Source organism: Cryptotermes secundus, unplaced genomic scaffold (genome assembly GCF_002891405.2).
Source record: "Cryptotermes secundus unplaced genomic scaffold, Csec_1.0 scaffold238, whole genome shotgun sequence".
NCBI classification, from domain to species: domain Eukaryota; kingdom Metazoa; phylum Arthropoda; class Insecta; order Blattodea; family Kalotermitidae; genus Cryptotermes; species Cryptotermes secundus.
This window is the reverse complement of record NW_019728500.1, coordinates 214,886-236,295: the sequence shown is the minus strand read 5'-3', so window position 1 is coordinate 236,295 and position 21,410 is coordinate 214,886. Positions and strand designations below refer to the sequence as shown.

The following is a 21,410-nucleotide window of genomic DNA, read 5'->3' as shown; positions in this document are numbered from 1 at the left end:
AATTCAATATCTTGTTTTAAAATAGCGGCACCAGTGACATCCAACAAAATTACTACTAACATATGATGTACTAAACTGTATAATGAGCATAAATGTAAAATAATTTAATAAATTTTATTCAATATATAAATTTTATACCTATAACAATTCTTATACATTACATACTATGTGGATGGACCATGTGCTTCAACACAAGTGAATATGCTAATATTAAGGTATATGCTTCCTATTCCACATGCTCATGTCAAGTTCTGATGGAGGTGTTTATTATATGCTGAAACATGCAACCTACATTTGAGGTTAAAAGTTGTTGTTTGATGGGGGTGAATGCAGACTACCTGTTATCTGCCTGGATTCAGACATGCCTAATCACCTGAGAAGACTTCAGTATGTATTATTTTAATGCACTGAATAAATAGAACATTTCTTTATACTGCATTAAAATTATTACTTATTGACTTTTAAATTCATGAATTCAAATAATACCAAAGTAAATTAAACCCAACATGCAACATATCTTTAGCCTGGGGCAAGTGCAAATGAGTTCTTTCTTAAAGAATAAATGAGATATTATACCCAAAAGACTACAGCACTTTTACTTTTTAAAATTATCTGCCACTATAAAAATTAAATACAGCTCAGACCTCTCGCATCTTGCACCCTTGGGGCCACACCACAACCAGACCAGAGGATTTTCTGAGCCACAGGTGGTTAATACACATGGTACCAAACACCCAACTAAGCCTTGTAACATTATGCATTAGTGTTACACAATTTTAAGGTACTGGTACAGGGGACAATGTTTTACCTTACAAGCATCATCAACATGACAACAGCTTGCTGGTCACTTTGAAGTCATACTTATGGGACATCTGGCAAACTAAACTTGACCACTGTCTTAAGTGGTGCTGGCCCATGGAATGCTAGACTTGAGAGGCCTGACTTATATGTCTTTGCAAAATTTAACTATCAAGTCATTCAGCAGTTGCAGTGCGCTCTTCAACCATCACCAGTAAGTGTTCAGATCCCCAGTGCTGTGTACAGACAGGTACTTGCCTATCTAAATGACACCTGATTAGTCATACTTTACTATGCATGGAAATGCTCTATATGTCTGTAACAATGGGCATTCATTACAGCAATATGTTCGATATTATGGTCTGAGGTATATCTGATACATGCCGTGTTGTGGGAGTTGGCTATACTTCAAACTTCAGGTCATTACTTATCACTCTACTGAATCACTTCAAAATTGATCCAGGACTGCCACCAATCCCTCACACTACTGGCCAGACATAATTGAGTTCAGCTGATATGGGTGCCAGGTCATGAGGGTATTGCTGGGAATGAAACTGCAGATCAACCGGCAAGAACAGGATCTGTACAGCCATTCATAGGCCCTGAACCAGCTTGCAGCATCTCAGTAGGAGAGTACTGCTGGGAATGAAACCGCGGATCTACTGGCAAGAACAGGATATGAACAGCCGTTCCTAGGACCTGAACCAGCTTGTAGCATCTCAGTAGGAGAGTATTGCTGGGAATGAAACCGCAGATCAGCTGGCAAGAACAGGACCTGGACCAGCTTGCGGCATCTCAACTGGAGTTGCCAAGAAAGCGATCAGGGACTGGACTACCAGAATTCACAAAAAACACCGGGAATCCACAAGTGAACTCAAACAGGCAAAAGGATTTATATCAGGGCCCTCTGCCAAAATAACAAGGGATCTGTTAATATTAAACAGAGATAAACTCAGACGGGTGGTAGGATTACTTACTGGACACTGCTACCTAAAAGGGCACCTTTTCAAACTGGGACTGACAAGATGACCTACCTTCTGAAAGGTGCCTACAAGCAGATGAATCAGCCACACACATCTTATGTGATTGTGAGGCTATATCTTACTTAAGATTTCGCCACCTGGGTCAATTCTTCATGCAACCAAGTGACCTTTATGATGTCCCCCTAAATAAAGTCCTACGTTTCATTCAAAGTGTAGGATTAATAAATGGTTAATCCAAAGAGGAAGCACAATAGATCACTGAAGATCACAGTGTGAGGGCTGGTTTTTATGGCTCACCCCTCATACTCATACTCATATCACTCTACTGACAGATTAGTTTCTATATTCTAATTTTCAATTGCTGGAGACAGTCTGGATTGAACCCAAGACATTCTAAATTCACTAGAAATCACTAGACCACCAGGGTGATTTCAATTCATCAGCAAGGTTAAATGGCCTTGAATTAAAATAAAATTATTCCCTGGTGATTAGACAGGGCTGGCCCAGTAGTCTAGTGGTTATGATAGTAGCCTAGCAGACAGCAGGTCCTGGGCTTGATCACAGATGCTGCCATTAATATTAAAAATAAAAAAAGTAATAATAAATCTGTCAAAATTATGACAACCAATTACCTGCAGACAGGGATACAGCCAAATCCCAAAATGTTCCATATATCAATATACTTCAGGCATTAGAAACTGCCTGATGTAATATTAGTACACTATAATATTTACAGCAACATATGAACATACTTTTATATGAAGAACACTAACATCAAAATGTACACCTTATGTGCATTGACCCTAATAGTTTGATGAGAACAGGAATTAAAGAAAACATGAATGGATATTATGCACTAGTAGTACCCTGATTCAGGAGGAAATTAACAGGAGATTGAACTCAAGTAATGCTTGCTACCATTCAGTCCAGAATCTTTTGTCTTCTCGTCTGCTGTATAAAAACATAAAAATTAGAATATACAAAACTATAATTTTGCCTGTGGTTCTGTATGGGTGTGAAAACTTGGTCTCTGACATTAAGGGAGGAACACAGAATGAGGGTGTTTGAGAGCAAAGTGTTGAGAACATTTGGACTGAAGAGAGATGATGTGATGGGAGACTGGAGAAAACTGCATAATGAGGATCTCTATAACTTGTACTCTTCTCCAAGTATAATTAGAATGATTATGTCAAGGAGGAGATGGGCAAGGCATGTATCACCAAGGGGGAGAACAGCAATGCACAGAGTGTACTGATGGGAAACCCAGAAAGCAAGAGACTACTAGGTTCAGTTGTTGTGAGCTGTTGCTTTGAGAAGTTGGTAGCTGAGGCTGGGGACATTTTGGGAACCCAGACGAAGGGGAACGTCCACAATTGGAAGCTGCTACCTAGCAATGGCTAGTAAAGACTGTAACAGAATAAGACTTTGTCCTATAGTGATTTGTAGTAGTTCAATAAATCCAATTAGCAATCCAAACCCTGTCTATAGTTATTCTAGCACGTGACAATATTTTCTGTACACCACATATTTTACAAAACCGTGAAGTAGTAACAGTGCCTTCAGATATTGCTTTCTGTATTGAAAAATCTACGTAGACCAGGAAGCAAAGCAACTCTTCACTTTTTTTTACCATGGCCTACAATTTACATTAAGTCTGCATAAGCTTGACATAAAACACACACGGCTTGTATCAATGCATCCAAAGAAAGAATCCTGTAATAGAGTATTTTTTAACTTAATAATACACTCTTTTTCACAATGAATAACGATTTGCTTCACAATTACTTACACAGCCCAAAGACAAACATTTCAACTACAGCAAAACACAACCAAAAACATTTTAAAATTAATTCCTTGTAAGGAACATACAAAAATTCTAGCCATCAATGAAACACAACACATTACTTCAGACCATGAAAGAATTAAGTGTTAACACAAAGTAGAAAAATAGGCAAAGAACAGTTGAGAATAAAAACCCAATAAGACAAAGGAGTGGCATATGATAGAAAGATGACAATACAGCAAAAGTCTATAAACAATTTATAGACAAAGCAAGCATAACATAATTTAACAGCACAGGCAGTGATGTTTAACACAATCCATATGTTTCTCATTTTATGCAAGGATGTTAAAGAAAAAAGTTACAAGTTTTAAGAGGGCATAGTACTCACTTAAATGAGCAAAAAAGTCTCAGTCAACTCATGTCCAGAAATCATTGCCTGCTGAGACTGGGGAAAGTCAATATCTGGGTGGGCCTCTTAGGTGATTAATTCTTAGGACCAGTTGTCTTACCAAAGAGACTAACAGGTGAAGCATACCATCGTCTTTTTAGTGAATGATTTACCAGTACTCTTGGAGCATGTACTTCTTCTTCAAGAACAACACATATGGTTCATGAATGATGGGACACCACCTTGTTTTCTCTGCATTGTCAGACAACATCTGAACCTGACACTCAATGAAAAGTGCAGAGGATGCAGAGACCCTGTAAACTGGCCTGCATGATAACCTGACCTCAATCCTCTGGATTTTTGGCTGTGGGAACACCTAAAGACTTTGGTGCATTCAGTGTTGCTCAATGACTTAGCGGTATTACAGGAATGTGTAAAAAATGCCTGTCAGGAGATTCAAGTCAAATGAGGAATTTTTCAGAGTGTGCATCTCTATATGACAAAGAGTTAAGTTGTGCTGCAATCCACGGGGATCACACGGAGCATCTGTCGCACAGGCCACACAAATATCGCCCACATCTCAGCAGGCAATGCTTTCTGGGCACATGTCAACCAGGACTTTTTTCTTTCTCATTTAACCTCTAACATCAACAATTCTAAATAATTATCATATTCTTCATGCATATATAGGCTTCTGCCCCCCCTCCATCTGTCATCTAACTGAATCACGCTTTCGTATGGTACTCCTCAAAGCACCAAAGAATGCACAGTCCCATGCACTTCAGCTGCCTTTCAATTTCACCATCTTCCCAACGATGTTTCACTGGTATTGTATGATGAAATGGAACTATAATTTTGAATTCACTATGAACTCAGAAAACTGAATGCACTCTGTATCTCAGGTGATGCAACCGTTTGGTCGCAGCCAAAGAAAGGGAAATATTTTCTTGCAGCTGCAATGGATGGGCTTGGCACTGATGTACAAACAAAGAATTTTCTGTGTAAGATTTGAGGTTTTCACGGCGGTAACTATGACCACATCTACATGGCACCACATCCCAGAAGACCGTTTTCTTCAAAGAATTTTCTCTCCAGTTTTCCTTGAATTCCCATACTTTCACGTTTCTAGCCCTCTAGCGTATCAAAAATGCAAACCTCATAAAGAGAATAATAAAACAAGATTTTTAGTGNAAAAAAAAAAAAAAAGAAAATGCCTAAATATTTTCAAATCTTACATTATAATATGTGATATTATGTTCTTTGCTGATAAAAACATGGTTAATTCCACTCCTTTATCATAAAAGTTGTATTAGATATAGCATTTCAATAAAGTGCTTGCAATTATTTAAAACACTAAACAGCAATGGATATTTAAATGCCCAACAGCAATGTGTATTTAACGCCCAAGAGAAGTGGGAGTTTAAATAAACTGCACCCAGCTCAACCAACGACCATTTAAAAAGTCCAGCATTTAAAGATTAAGTAAGTACTATAACCTTTTAAGCAATGTAACCCTTTTCTAACACCCTGTATATGAAGTATTATTTAACTGAACCTTAATATCCAACACTGCATTCCTAATGCATGACTGCTAATAAAAAGCCATTACAGACCACAAATACCAATAAAAATGACAATGACAAAACAAGAACCAGATGGTTATAATATTGTAGAATCACACATACACTGCATCGGAAACACAAGATGATGTCAAGTTTTGTGTTACTCTGAAACCTTTATGATGTTTTACTGATAATTCTTTTGTCTTTATCAAGAAGTGCATTCTTTGCATTTTGGCAAATCTCTCTGGGTTTGGGGTTCATTTACTGCTGAAACAAAACCTATATTGGAACAACTAAAACTATTTATTTTTAATATCTTTATAAGTGTAATTTCATTACTTTAAACCTTGTATAGTATATCTCCCTCAATTTGAACCCTTTTACTTCAGCAGCCTTCATTATTTATCTATATTCGTACAACAGCATTCAATATTTACTTATATCCATCCACATAATGTGATAACATTTAAATCTTGTATCAATATTATATTTATAAACACATACTGAAACAAATTAACTTGTATAATCTTTTCAATAATGCTTACTTTAGTATTCCTTATCAACTTTGGTCTATTTTCTTCCAATACTTATCTCTCAGATCACTGTCATAATCTTTCTTACATATCTTAGCTATACAGTGATCAATCACCAAATCACGTTCTTGAAAGATCCAAGACCATACAGAAGCAACATCTTGCATGGTAAGGTTCTGTACTGTGCTCTGAGATTTAAATTATATCAGAAAATAGAAAATTCAAGGAACAGCACACCAGCATTAAGTCCTGCTTCCAACTAGGCAAACTGCCAAGTGGATGTCGCCCATGAAGAGTCTCCACAGAAATTCTACATGCATTCTTTGCTTCTCCATCCTAGCCACATGCTCAGCCCACTGAATCATCTAAGATTTCACTATGAAGACTATAAATGACTGGCATGCATCAAAATTATGTTCACCTTGAAATCTTTCATGTGGACCCCCACATAAAATTGCATCTACATCCATATGACAGGTTGAGATGTAACATGCTCATCCCAATTATGTGTCCATTCTATGTACAAACAGGCCTTTACCTCATGAGACTTGAGGTTTCCAAAGCAGTGACTATGAAAAATATTAACTTCTTGGATGTGACAAAACACAGTCTGGCAGAAGTTTACCTTCTTGTGTCTGACTACAAATCATCACATTCCAGAATATTCTGCTCTTCAAAGCTCCACCTCTTCTGCACTAGTTATGGGCTCGGACTGCCAAACCTTTTTGTTCTCCCATCCTCCAGTTTTCCTGCATAACCCAACCATACCCTAGCTCTACTAACCTCTACCCTAAAGTCAGAGGCAGCAGACTCCTCTGAAATGTTGGGAACCATGCACAAGACTGCCAAAACTCAGAGGGCCACATTCTAAAAAAGGATAATTCATGCCTGCAGAGCTGTTTTCTTGGTTTTGCACAGTGAGAGTTTAATTTATGTGACTTGTCGCACATATCTGCTTTTACAGCCAATTTCATTCTTTTTTATTTGTAACATGTCCTTGTTATTACATTGGCCATGCCATAGCTCAGGTGGTTAACTGCCAGCTTCCCACTACAGCAGCCCAGGATCAACCCCAAGCCAGGCCATCTGGGATTTGCGACAGACAAAGTGGCAGAGTACTTTGGTTTCCCCTGCCAATTTTCATTCCTTGACTGCTCCTCATTCATTAATCATTCCATTATCTGCTGCTATATAGTCCTGATACTGAGAGTGTCATTAAATAACTAAATTAGGAAAAATGTTACTACCTATACAACATATGAATTTATAAAACTGTTTACAGTCAATGTGTAGAAAGATGAAGAAGAGTTGGGGACCCAAGATGATATATATATATATCATTGTGTCATATTCTCACAAAACTGGGAAGCTCAGATATGTCTGAAATTATATGTATTTTTACATAAATCTGTAGAAATTAAAATAAACTGGCCTGAAATCAGGTAAAATTATTTACATTCCAAAAACTATGGATTCACAAGACAGGCATGATGAAGTGAATCAGTATGAACAAAGTGCACACTTTTATACTGTGATGAATGTTGTTATAATTCTGTGTTTGGATGACATGCAGGCACTTTTATGTTAATGAAGGAGTACAAACAGAACAGCTTCAAAACAGCTTTCAGCGTCTACATATGGCTTTCAACACTCAAGGCCAAGCATCTGGGTATTTATATTCACATGCACATATACATGCGAGGCAGTAATTGAACAAGTAAACATCACATCTACACATCCAAAGCTAAAGGCCTATGGACAGCTTCCCATCACCAATTAGAACAATTAGAATATATCAGCAAGATTATTTTTACATTCCCAATTATGTGTACTTAACATTGTTATTATATCTCTTAATAGGAAATGGTCAATGCTCACTGAATATGTGGAGGCAAATAAAGCCCAGTAATGGGCTTCATTTTTCATAACCACTGGAAGGGGAAAGAGCAGTGCAATATATAGAAACAAAAGCTGTATAAAGAATTCATTAAACGACAGGGACACAGGAGAGCACATCATAACATCTGCTGAATGGCTTGGTTATAGGACCATGCAATTCATCATTCTGCATGACTCTCAAATGTAAAGAACCATAAAAGTATATTTTAATACTTTGGTGAAGACAAAATTTGACTGTAAAAACCTTCCAACACTTCTACACCATTAACTGCAGACAAGTTTGAAAACAGTGTAAAACCTTTCAATCACATGCATTCTCTCTGAAATAAATTTATATTTTTAAGTCAGCATCTTCATTTAGGCATCAGCACTAAACAATGCACACTAACTCTGAGCACTCTGTCCTAAAACTAAGTCCTACAACATATCCCCTGCATCACTCAACATGTGATACGTATGTCATTGCCTGGCATTCAGAAAATGAAACAACTATGAGCATTATGAAATAATAAAATCATGGACAATCTTACAGGAAGAGGGACAAGGTTCCCTTCACACAAACAGATCTGTCCATGGGGCGACACGGTCCAGGGGGAAAACTAACACTGAAAATAAACACAGATATGAATATTGACATAAATCATTAAACGCAGACACATTATATATTTCATATGTTGGTATTATGCAGTTCCAGTGGGAAAAAAAGTAAACGTATCCCTGTAACAAGCCGTGGAGGCCCATAAGGTTGTGAGATGTTGAGGTTCCCAGTAGACACTGGAAATACTTTCACTTTGCCTGGCTCTCCTCAAGCTGTGGGTGTGGATAATTTAACAAAGGGAACTAAATGAACCAAGGCCCTGAAGTTATCAAGAGACATGATATTGCAGCCCACTCTTCTAGAATGTACACTTGTTTCTTGCTTCATGGAGATGACATCTCAGTAATATATTTCTTCTCATAACTAATTTGGAACTGCTCAGTTAGATGCAACATATTGTGACATGTTGACCCCTACCTCCCCAGCTGCACGTAGCGGTAACGTAACGCTCGCGTAATAGGCGAGTAATCACCCTGCATCCTGGCAGCTATGCAACGCGCGGTGACGTCACGAGCGGAGCCGAAGTGAGCCGAGCGGAGCCGACGTTAGCCGAGTCCCTGCAACCTTGAGGCTATACGCCACGTCACCCTAGTAACAGCGTCCTAGGCTATACGCCACGTCACACTAGCAACAGCGTCCTAGGCTATACACCACGTCACACCAGCAACAGCGTACGGCTATATAAGCGGACTGCACAGCAGCTACGAGTCAGTTGAAACATAGCAGCCTGCGAGTGTGCGATAACTAAGAAGTCAGCGAGCGGAAGACTTATTGTGTGCTTTCCAGACATAGTGAGTGCTGTAGTACAGATATACTCGGAGTGTGTATTTCAGGGAGACTTGTATAGCTCCCACGTTATTAGTACGTGAAGACAAGTGAAGATTGTGTTAAGAGATTTTGTTGTAGGGTTTGTAAAGTGTGGAAACCCGTAATATTGTGATAATTAATTGTAGCCATTATTTGTAGATTGTTAAATAAACCAATTAACCATCTCTACGGCGTCTTCAGTAACGAAACACGTTACAATATATTTAATACTACAAGATATAAATTCATGCAGAAATACATGCATCTACAAAGAAAAATTCTATCCATTTTCATAGTAAGCTGTCCGTGTTTAACTAATTAAGCATTACGCCATGATGGCGTATGGGGGAATGGATGTATAGATCCACATTTTCTTGATCTCGGCACTAGCTGGAGGTAATTGGTCAGCTTCAAAGCCCAGGCCGCTTTTCTCCCAGGGAAAGAGCCCTGGTAACCATTGGATTGGAGATGGGTGGACCGCAGAGCTGGTCTGGACAATGCGAAGAAGATAAAATTCTTGACCCTACTGAGACTCGAACTCCAACTCCTTGGTCGTCTAGCCTGTAGCCAGTTATTATACCGACCACGCTAACCTGGCTCCTATTTTCATAGTAATCAACAGTAAATTATGGATGTTATAGGTAAGGTTCTCTATTCATCCTAAACAACCATATACCGCAACTGTAATCACATTGATAGACATCAAATGTAGTACCTAAGCCACTTCAAGTTTCAGACTTCAGTACTCTGCATCATTTTCTTCTATCGCTGTTATCAAATGAAACTTCAGCATATGCCCAGCGGTTATATCTGTTACCAATCCAAAAACTAACGAAAACATTGCTAACCTACAAGACAACATGCACTCATCTGTCACACAATGCACACCCAAACCAGCACAAATAAAGCCTGCAGAAACAACAATCTGACATGACACTATATTACTTCATGGACGATTAAATTTACTACTGCCCATACTGCAGCAAAATTCAATTACTACATGTTAGTATTAAATCAAATTAGCATTTAACAAGTTCATATGTATGGAATGTTGATTTTCTTCTATATGGCTAATTTTTCTTCAAAGGAATTTTAATTTCAATTAGAAACATTATATTTCAAACAGACTACACATAACCACCTAGTGATAATTATATACCTTTGTATCACACACACACACATATATATGGAAAGGAAGTGAGTATGATCTTAACTTACAAATCTTTATATGTTCAAGACATTTTACTACTAGCAAACATATTGTTCTATTGAAAATAAGAGGCAGCTTCATTTTGTACATACAAATCCAAATCATCATGCCAAAGATATAAATAATTTATTGCTGTCCAAGATATGTAAGAATATATTGTTCTATTGAAAATAAGAGGCAGCTTCATTTTGTACATACAAATCCAAATCATCATGCCAAAGATATAAATAATTTATTGCTGTCCAAGATATGTAAGAATAAATGTTAGATAAAAGAGAACATTTTTAATATTGTTCATCTGAAATAGTGCAAAGTTTATTTAATCATTAGCCACACTCACTGCACAAAACTGGCACATTTCAAAAGAGTTCTCTTCTCTGCACTGTTGAATAAAACTACTACAATGAGGACCCCCTTAGCATACACAAAAACAAACACAAAGCACTTAAACTATACACATATGAAAAACAAAACTATCCGGGAGTGACACTAACAAGTGTATAATCATTTACATGATGACTGAAATAAAATCAACATGACTGAGCTTTGAAGAAGGACCGCCTCATGTTGCATCATCACACGATTCATCAACCAACAACCACGATCATAACAACTACACTAAAAGAACTATTTTTAGTACCAAGCTCAATTTATGACTATTTAGTCTTAAACTTTCTTAAACTTAGATAAAACCGTGTATTACCAGAGTTCTTGGGTGTAATGTTAGGTTAAATATTATAAAGGTATATTCGCTATTAAAAACGAAATCAGATTGTAAAATATGGATCCATATTAAGGTAACTCAATTCAAGAACTCAGAATGATATTCTAGTGACTCCTCTGGAAGGTCGAAACATGTAGCGTAACACCTGTGTATAATAAATAACACAAAAACAAATGTTGATACGTTAATATCTATTTTGTCTTTATTTTGTAGATATTATTGTTATGAAGACCGGCCCATTTACGCTATAGTAAGATACGATGTATATGAGAAAGAAAATAAACATCGCACCTAAGACGGTAATATATATGGAGCTATGAATGTTCATAAGACTGTAATGTGATAGTGTATATGTCAACATTGCACCCATCTTGTAACTCTCTTCCACTCCTTCTCATTGCATAAATGAAGCTTACCTGTCATGTAATGCAGAAGGATGGCAGTAACTGGATATATTGCTGGACTGTATGTAATTTCAGGGTGAGCATAACCAATCACACACACTACTCTGTCAGCAACACTTCTGCCTTTCCTGGTCAAATGATATGCAATACAGTACCCACTCTCCACAAACTGCGGCAGGAGAATCGGCTTGTCAGGAAGTTCTGCAACACAATAACAACAAAACTTCATTACACAAAGACATTCTCTGTTAGTCATTATGGTGGATTCAGGGTTCCAAAAGCTTCAACCAAGTAAGTTTCAACAGTACTTATTATTCATACTCCCAAGAAATATGTTAATAACATGTCAGTATACTAGCACCAAGAGACAATTATTCACTGCCACTCCAAAATACTTCACATCATTGCTTGTTATGTTCATTAAAAAGTATATTAATAATTTCATTTTCTTTTTTAAAAACTGTCAATGTACAGAAACTGAAGATTACTTTAAACTGTGTTAGTGTTATTCTCATATCATAATCTTGCATGACAAACACATATGTGCATAATGGCCATGTAGTCTGGTAAATGTCAACTGACATTCAGCAGACTACATGGTTTTATATCCCAGTCAGTTACCGGGAAGGAATTGCCACATGGAAACACAATAAAGGACATATATATGGATACACACATGTATATAGGAATGATCTGCTATTTATTTATTGTGCGAAATATCCACCAAGGCATGCAATCCAAGAATTTTATTAAGGAAGGTACAAGTATTTCCTGAAGCAGGTCCCTCAAAATCCCAGCTATGTAGGCCAATCGTAACAGTGCTGAAAGAAGTGAAGTACAGATTCAAGCACGGAAAACACAATGGTGTTCTTTGGTCAGATACATAAAATGTTGGTTCAGTCAGGTTTTTACAAATATGACTAATGAAATACGTTCACAAGACTGGCAAAGAATCTCAAAACTTGTCAAGTTTATTGATGTTTTTAGTATATACAGTGTGATCTCATTTTATGCAAATTTGAAATAATGTGAATACAAAAAAATTCAGCAAGAATCACATACACGTTTCAAAAGTTGTTTTGAATTAAGTGAGGTCTTCAGGAAAGCATCCCTCACATAAAATACAAACACAGGGTATTCTGAATTGGATATAAAAGACTATAGTCTCACTCACCTGTTGTACCAAATATCTGGTTGACCATATCCCAGTAAAAGCCTTCAAGGATGGATTTGTCATGTGCATGCTGCTGACAGAGAACTGGCCACAACTGGGAACGGATGGTGCTATTTATTGGCCAGGCATTGTCTCTGATAATTCGCTTCACTTCATGTTTCCTTCCTGACTGTAAGAGGCCATAAAGTTCGTTGTACGTTTTGAGAGCAGGCTTTTTTGTAGGACTATCCGTCAGGATAGGAACACTACTTGTGTCAACGTGAGGTGGAAAAACCTCATATATATCCGACTCCTCTTCCAGAACTGACAGCATATTGGGCATACTTTTTTTAAGTAGGAAGTTAGGTCTGATCTTGCAACAGTCTTCTGCCTGTAACAATATATAAGTACATACATGCCACTATTTATGAGTTTTGATTTTCCTGTCAAATGCAACGATATACTAAATGACTTGCTCACATTTCACTGTGCACAACTTAGTTTGTTGGCACCAACTTCGCCATCAAGCAGCGGTCACTCGGTCGGTACAGTTCGCTTGCGGACTAAAACCATGCAGTTTATTTAACTTAGTTTACATAGTATTTAGTATGTATGGTACTAACACAGAACAGGATGCATCTCTTAAAGATATATATGTTACAATGAAAAAATTTCATTTCAATAAATAATAATGTCACTGGGTAAAATGTAATGGTAAAGGTGTCTCTGTAACAGGCCATGAAGGCCCATAGGGGTGAGAGAGGTTGAGGCTGCCACATCTTCTAGATAGTTGGCTCATAGATGGCAGCAAGGCTGTCAGCTGCTCTTTTACCCCCCGCCCCACCTCCCCCCCCCAAAAAAAAGAAATTCCTGGTACTCATTTCTGCTAGATGCTGAGTGGACCCCAGGGCCATAGTGTGGCTGGAAGGATTAGGTCAACTGAAAAATCCAATGACCTCACCTGAAGTTGATGCCATGATCTTCTGGCTTGTACCATTCTGCCTCAACCAACTATGCTACTGCGTGCCCCACTGTCATTAGGTAAAAGAATGAATCTTGTTTTGAAACTTCCAATACTTTGTGCTCTTAATCTAAAAAGAAGATGGTGGAAAATTTTCAACATATGTGCCTGTTTAAAAACACACCATCGACAAAAAACCTTTTGACTTATAAATCACATCTGCTGAACTGCTATTCAAACTAAAAAAGTGTACAGATCCTTAAAAAATATTTTCATTTATTATATGGTCACATAAAACAATGGCCTTCAACCTGGGGTACACGAAGACATCTTATGGGGTATATAAAACTGAAAGTTGTCCCCAAATTGAGGTGCCGGCATGCCAGTAACAAGCTCAATCACATCAATAACAGTTCAGAACAACATTAATAATTGATAAAATACTTAATCATATAATCTTGCTTTACTAAAATACCTTTGTGCCTTTATTAATTTTTATATTATAGGCAATAATATTGTCACGTGTATTAGTGACCTGTAGATGGCATCTGGATTGGCGAATCGATTTATGTTTTTTTTATGCTAGTGGAGTGGGACTAAGTCCCTTGTACTGCAGCCACTTCTGGCCTATTGTACCATGAACGCATGTTACTGAATGGAGCAGCGCAAATTGACTGCGTTGCCGTTTCCTCAATTTGCGCTTCTCCATTCAGTAACATGCGTTCAACTCTGGCTGATAACAATTCTCGGAAATTGCTTTTGCCAGTTTCCTTTGTGTGCCCTTGCCCGAACACTTTCAAGATTACTGTAACTACAAACAAAACAAACTCCGTAGCTTAAGCCCGCAAGCGAACTATACCGACCGAGCGACCGCCGCTTGTCGGCGAAGTTAGTGCCAACTTTAGCGGATAGAAGATGTCCCGTGGTCAGCGCAACGAATCGCCACGGCAGAATGAGCTACAAAAGGCCGGACGGGCAATGCCTAGGCCTTTTTTGTTTTTACAATATTTTTTCTACAATACAAGAAATCCACACGGCCGTTAATTTTGATTTTATAGACGGAAGCCGCTACTTTTCCATTCAAGTAGCTTCTTATTTATCCTCACGAGGCTGAGTGGGCCCCGTTCCAGACCCAGTACTTCTCAGAAAATCTGGTAGCGCCGGGAATCGAACCCTGGACCTCAAGATCTATAGCCAGGAACTCTGACCACTACACCACAGAGGTGGCCAGATTACGGCAACTATAACATGCAAAATCGGGTCTTCCATATCTGCTTTAACAGATCTCAACAATGGCTATTCTTTAACGGACCACATAGAAAACACCTTTCATTCTTGTAGCGTATTGTTGTACGCGTAACCTAGTAACAAGCTGTTTATCAAGAATCTGCCTTTGTGGGAACGTGTTTACACTTGCTACCTAAGCAACGACGTATTCACTGCTATTTGTTATAATGGAAAAATGATTATCGAGTCGTCGTCCAGCAATGGACGTCTCGCTCCAGCTTCAATATTCCGGATTTCAGGCGTCATGTCGCATTATTGTAACGTATTTGGCTACTGAAGACGCCGTTCAGATTGTTAATTGGTTTATTTAACAACCTACGAGTCGTAACAACAATTGATTATAACACTGTTGCCGGTTTACACAATTTACAAACCCTATACACTAACCTCTTCACACATTCTTCAGCAGTCTTCACGTATTTACATTCCAGTTTCTCTTATAAAACCTCAGTCGGACAACGGAAAACGCACCTCGCTTCACTGTTGCGTGACGCCGTGTTTACAGAGGCGTTGCTTGACAACGTTGCCGAGAGAAACACCGTTTTCCTTACTGTTGCATAATCTCGTTTCCACTGTTGCATAACTTGGCAACGGACCGTTTATCAAGAGTCTCTCTTCGTGGTAACTCGTTCCACAACCTGTTGCCCTACAACGGCTTTACATGTCACAATATTGTGGATTGTAAATATCGGCCGCTGCTAGATAACGCCCGCAACACACACGCGGCCAACAGTACAGGAGCAATGCTTTCTATGTTCGCGGACGGACCGTTGCTATGCAACGCGCTCGCTGTGACGTCACAGATCAGTAGGGGGTAGCGATCACGTGACACGTGTTTAGTGTGAAGCGTCGTCTGTCCCGCGCGTATAAAAGTGAGCAGTATTCCAAAGCCGAAGTAACCACCCCTCCACCACCCTGTGGAGGCGGGGTCGAATACTTCCACCGTGACCCTGAGAGTCGTGGGAGATGACGAAAAGAAAAGTCTCAAATCTGAAACAGTAAAATATGGTTGCAAGTCTGAAGGGACTCGGGCCTGAGAAAGACTGCGCTGGCACGGGCCAGCAGCATATGTAAAAGACAGACCTGTCCTCTCGTCAGATAGGGCGCCCCACAAAAAGACTTGTAACTGTCAAACAGTAATAAATATTTGGTCATGAGCCTCAGAGGGAGCTTGACACCAAAACTTACTGACTGACCATCAATCACAATGTGACTTTGACTGTGACTTGAAGCTGAAGAAGTAAGCTGAAGTCAGTCATAAGCTCGAAGGGTAAACTGAACCTAGGAGCACAGAAGAATACAAGAGGTCAGCCTATGAAGAGTTTGCATGTGAATTAGACGACTTTATGTGTGCTATAGTGCAGTGGAACTGGGAGTGTTTAACCTAGTGAGACTTTTACAGTTTCTGTGTTGAGATCCACTGCTAGGAGACGACTAGTGAAGAAATAGAATCCTAGTGCGTGTGCAACAGGAAAGTGTGTAAATCAGTGATAATGCTGTATTGCCTGTATTTAAGTGTAATAAAGAGGTCGTGTGTAACCAAGGTGCTAATAAATCCAGTCATCCGAACTAGAACCTGTCATTTTCGTTGTGCATACCACCCTACACGAGACACTATATTTGTTATTTAATAGCCTCATTCTCCCTTTTCTCATTTGAAACTTATTATTTAATATGTTATTTTGGATGTAATTTACTTAATTTATTTTAGATGTAGATTATAGACTGTGTATAACTTGAATTATACACCAACAACTTTGAGGGTACAAACTTGAAGAGAAATTATATCTGGTGGTGCATGAAGATAAAAGGCTTAATACCACTCACATAAAACATGCTTCTACGTTAATTCCCATAAACTGTTCTTCACACACTCAACAGACCAAAACATTTCATGCAGTCACCATGTTCTTTCTGTCCAATTTCCAAACAATAACTTAACTTATAGAAATACTCTGATTTAGGATGTTCACTCATGTAGAAAATATACTTCAATGTTATCAGACAACAGTCAAGACTGTTTCCATTTTGCAGCAATAATAAGTACTTGCATCAATTGCTGTCCCACCATCTGTGACCACTGTAATGAGTTCTCTGCTCACTTGTTACTTCACAGCAACACCACTGGTCAGAGCCCTGCAAATTCTTGATTCTACTCAGCTCTGTATTGCACTGAACTGCACACTGACTGAGTCACTCACTGATTAACTAACTAGCCCACCCCTTCTCCTTTTATGAGCATGTCACCCATAGTGAAGGCTTTAAAATGTTCATAGGTGACTTCCATTTTTTTTGTCAGCCCATCAGTTCCCTGAACAATCCAGAAAGGAGGTGGGTCCAGGTATTTCAATAGGATGGGAGGCACATGCAGGCCAGGCAACGCAATCACACCACACTGTTCGCGAGACAATATTCAAACACTGCTCAATACTGGAGCACTGGCTTTGAAAGCCTTTAAATTAGGACACTAAATAAACAAAACCAAACACTATAATGATGAGTTAATTACAGTTTCATAGATTCAAAAGATACTGAGTCCAATGGGCACCTGGGATTGTTCCCAAAAAGGAACATTATTCTTTGAGGTATTTATGTTCTCACCTAAAAAAAAACAGGGGTTTCTGTTGAATAGTATTCTGTGGGTAATTATTATTATCTAGTACTGCCTTTATTATAGTTTATTGTTTTTGTTGTTGTGCATAATTGGGTATTTATTCATTCAGTTAATGAGGTAATTTATAGGAGTTCTTTTGTGTGTTCATATGGATGGCACGAGTCGTGTATGATTAAGTCTGTGGTTGTAGGTTTTCTACAAATTCCTAATTGTAACTTATTACGAGTTTTTGTAATGAATATATCCAAGAAGTTAATTTTGTTAATTTTTCTTCTATTGTGAACTTGATTCTGGGGTGTATCTTACTGAATTCATCTAAGGTATTAGTAATATTAGTATGTCACTGACATATCTATGATAGTCTATGATTTGAAACGTCCTTCAAAATGTCCATAATTATTGTGTGTTCAAGGTGTTGTATAAACGTTTCTGCTAGAATTGCTCATGTCGGTGCTCCCTTTGCTAGACTATCATTCTGCTTGTACAATTTTCCATTGTGTTCGATATAGTTCTGTTCTAAAATTGTGTTTAGTAGTCTTATAATTTCTACTTTCATGTCCTGTGAGATGTTATAATTCTTATCTGAAATGCTTTTCACGATGTTTTGGACTTCGTGTATTGGAATATTTGTGTACATATTTTCGATGTTAAGTGAACATAATCCTGCGTCTTCGTTTATTTTGATAAGCTTCAGTGAGTGAGCTAGTGTGCTGGTATTCTGCTGTAAGATGTTTAGTATTATGTTTAGATGCTTGGCTAATTTGAAATCTGATGCAATTCAATAATTTCAATCCTGGTATATAGTTATCAAAATATCTTTTAATTTTTTATAATACATTCTGTTTTTTCTTGAGAATAGGTCTGATGCGAATTATAGTTCTGAGTCTGGTAAAAAATATAATATTATAACAGAGTTGTAAAAAATTCTAACACTGTAAACATGTAACCAGTTCGGTTGGAATCAATGCAAAGTTCTCGGCAAACCTCAAAACTTCGTCATGAATAAACATACCTGACATGTTGATGCTCGAAGAAATGATGACTTCTATCCGCTACATAAGTGTTGCATCATTTCACAACAAAAGAAATAATTCTGAACAAATTTACACTTCAGCCCACTTTTACACATGTTTCACTGCGTCTGATTATTTTAACATAAATGTCACTAACACTTCATGAAGTGGGCAGTGCTCTTGGTCCTACGTACATCAAATCGCACTCAATAACACACATTCAGGTCCTTACACAACTTCACTGTAATTTGTATGTCACAGTACCCTTTCAGTAGACTTAACATTTATTAAAGATACAACGAGCCTCGTTATACTAACCACTCACAATTTATCTATTATTTCAGTATTCCAAACCACTCAGCACGTAATTATTGAAAATCACGAACTGTCTGATAACTACCCGCATTTGTTTACTAGTTCTAAGCATCTACGATCGCTCAACCCGTTCAGTAGTCCACCGAAGCCACCGAACACCAACTTAGTAATAGTAGTCGATAGTAGTAGACATGTAGTAGCCGACAGTAGAGGCGGTAGAGGCCGCGCCGTGATAAATTGTATGTAGTATATTTAGTACTTTGTAGATAGCAGCACGAATTCGATCAATATGTAAGGCACTGTAATGGAGCTCCGTAGATAACAATAACTCAAAATGTGGAATCCAAAATATTTTAATTCCATATAGGAAATAATATGAAATATATAAACTGCAAGTGGCTGAAATTAATTGATGTAATTGATGTAACAAAAATTTGTAGTTAGAAACCGTTGTTTTTCTGCATTTTGGCTCTGAAGGATTATAATTTGTAGAAAAAAATTACAATCGAGGTACGATTTGGTTCTCAACATGTATCTTCATCCAGTACACGACCGTCCGATCACCTAAGTTAAGTAACATTGGGTGTGGTTACTACCTGGATGGATGACCGCTTGGGAACACCACATGCTGTTGGCATAAAAAAAAAAAGAGCTGGGATAGCGTAGTCGGTATGGTCGGTATGGTAGGTATAGCGACTTGCTACGGTCTGGACGACCGAGGGTCGGAGTTCGAGTCCCGGTATTGTCAAGAATTTTCGCTTCTCGACATCAACCAGACCGGCTCTGGAGTGCACCCAACCTGCTATCCAATGGGTACCGGGGATAAAGCGGCCGGGACGTGAAGCTAACCACTCACCTCCAGCTAGTGCCGAGGTCAAAAAATGTGGATTGATATGTCCACTCCCCTATACACCTTCATGGTGTGATGCCTAATTAGTTAAGCATAGAGACAACTTTACCTTTGCCTATGGCGTCAAGAACATGGTGATAGCGGAACTAAAATTTAATCCCCAAGATATCTTTAACTTCATAATCAGAGCGTAAGGTAAGGTAAAGTTCTTGCTGTGCTAAGTTAAGCACTATGCCATAAGTGGCCATAGGATGGGGTGTGTGGCGGTATAGCTCTACCATCCTTTGCTTCAGCACAAGATGGAGGTGAATGGTCTGGTCACCTTCATGCCTTGGCTGCTTTACCTGTGGGGAAAGATTGCCTGGTACCCATCAGATAAGAAGCTGGGTGGGCCCCAGAAGTGGTCTGGATTCTTTGTAGAATACAAAAAATCTTGCACTTCCCAGAATTGGACCTGGGTCATCCAGCTCATAGTCCATCGCTATACAGACTGAGCAATATTCAAAGGAAATTGTTCAAGCCTGGACATGTATTATTCATGATGTCACTATCAGAACTGCAGACTTATAATTACAGAATTTTTAACAGTATATTTTCATTTCCTTTGTTTTTTAGTTGAAAGATCTGTTACATTAGACTTAGGGTCATCCATAGAAATTCAAGGGTAATAAAGGGACATGATAAGAATGTTATGGAGAGCTTATGGCATATTTAATGTTGATATCTATGTAAAAATATATTCTTGAATAAAAGCAGTCACAAATTTTACATAAAATAAAATATTGATGCAAATAAATGTCACGACTGAGTACATCAACTTCACATAGATTGTGACATATATTTTGGAGATGCTGAAGGGCAAGATATCCATAACATGAAACCTGCCTTTGTGCTAAAAGCAAAGATTTCAGATGTTCAAGTGCCACGCACTTTACCTTTACAATAAATAGTTATGAAGTAACTTCAAGATGTTCTGAGATAGGAAACCTGCATCTCAGTCTTAAGAGACATGTCAACCTTTACTGTATCTGGTCCTTAATTCATGAGAAAGGGTAAAAATTGCATGGCATGGCATGACATCAGGAGGGTACATTGCCATGTTTGGTGAATGGCAACTGTTATGCTGGAGCACCATCATGCAGGAGTATCCGGTCTTTGTGCACAACATTTCAGTACACCTCGAAGAGTTCCCAGAAGATGTATGAGCTCTCCTTGATACTTCTCCTTGCTGACTCTAACTCTCTCAGAAAAAAACTTATGGTGCATGATGGTTTGCTAGTTCATCCAACATCCCCCATCACTTTCCCTTTAAACAACCCTGTTGGGAACTTTGTAGCTCCTGGCAATGGTCATTGGCAAATACGTAGTGAAATTATTTTCATTTTCTTTGGGGAACTTCACAGGAAACACAATGTTTCATCATCTGTGATGATCATTTGTGGAAAAGCCTATTTGTTATTTGCTGCATTGATCTCACTCTTGATCCTTATGTGGTCATTACATTGATTCTGCACTGACATTCTTAGTA

At 38.3% G+C, this 21,410-nt stretch overlaps 1 protein-coding gene across 1 annotated transcript in view; it reads right to left on the bottom strand.

The window, feature by feature from the left end:
• LOC111865206 (GTPase-activating protein skywalker) overlaps nt 1-19,178 on the bottom strand; it is a 43,637-nt gene extending 24,459 nt beyond the window's left edge. The window contains exons 1-3 of the mRNA XM_023853058.2: nt 18,717-19,178; nt 12,864-13,233; nt 11,702-11,890 (exon numbers count right to left, since the gene is read on the bottom strand). Of these exons, the coding sequence (XP_023708826.1) occupies nt 11,702-11,890; nt 12,864-13,185 (511 nt within the window). The 5' untranslated portion in view covers nt 13,186-13,233; nt 18,717-19,178. The remainder of the gene's footprint in view (nt 1-11,701; nt 11,891-12,863; nt 13,234-18,716) is intronic.
• Nucleotides 19,179-21,410: the final 2,232 nt, after the last annotated feature.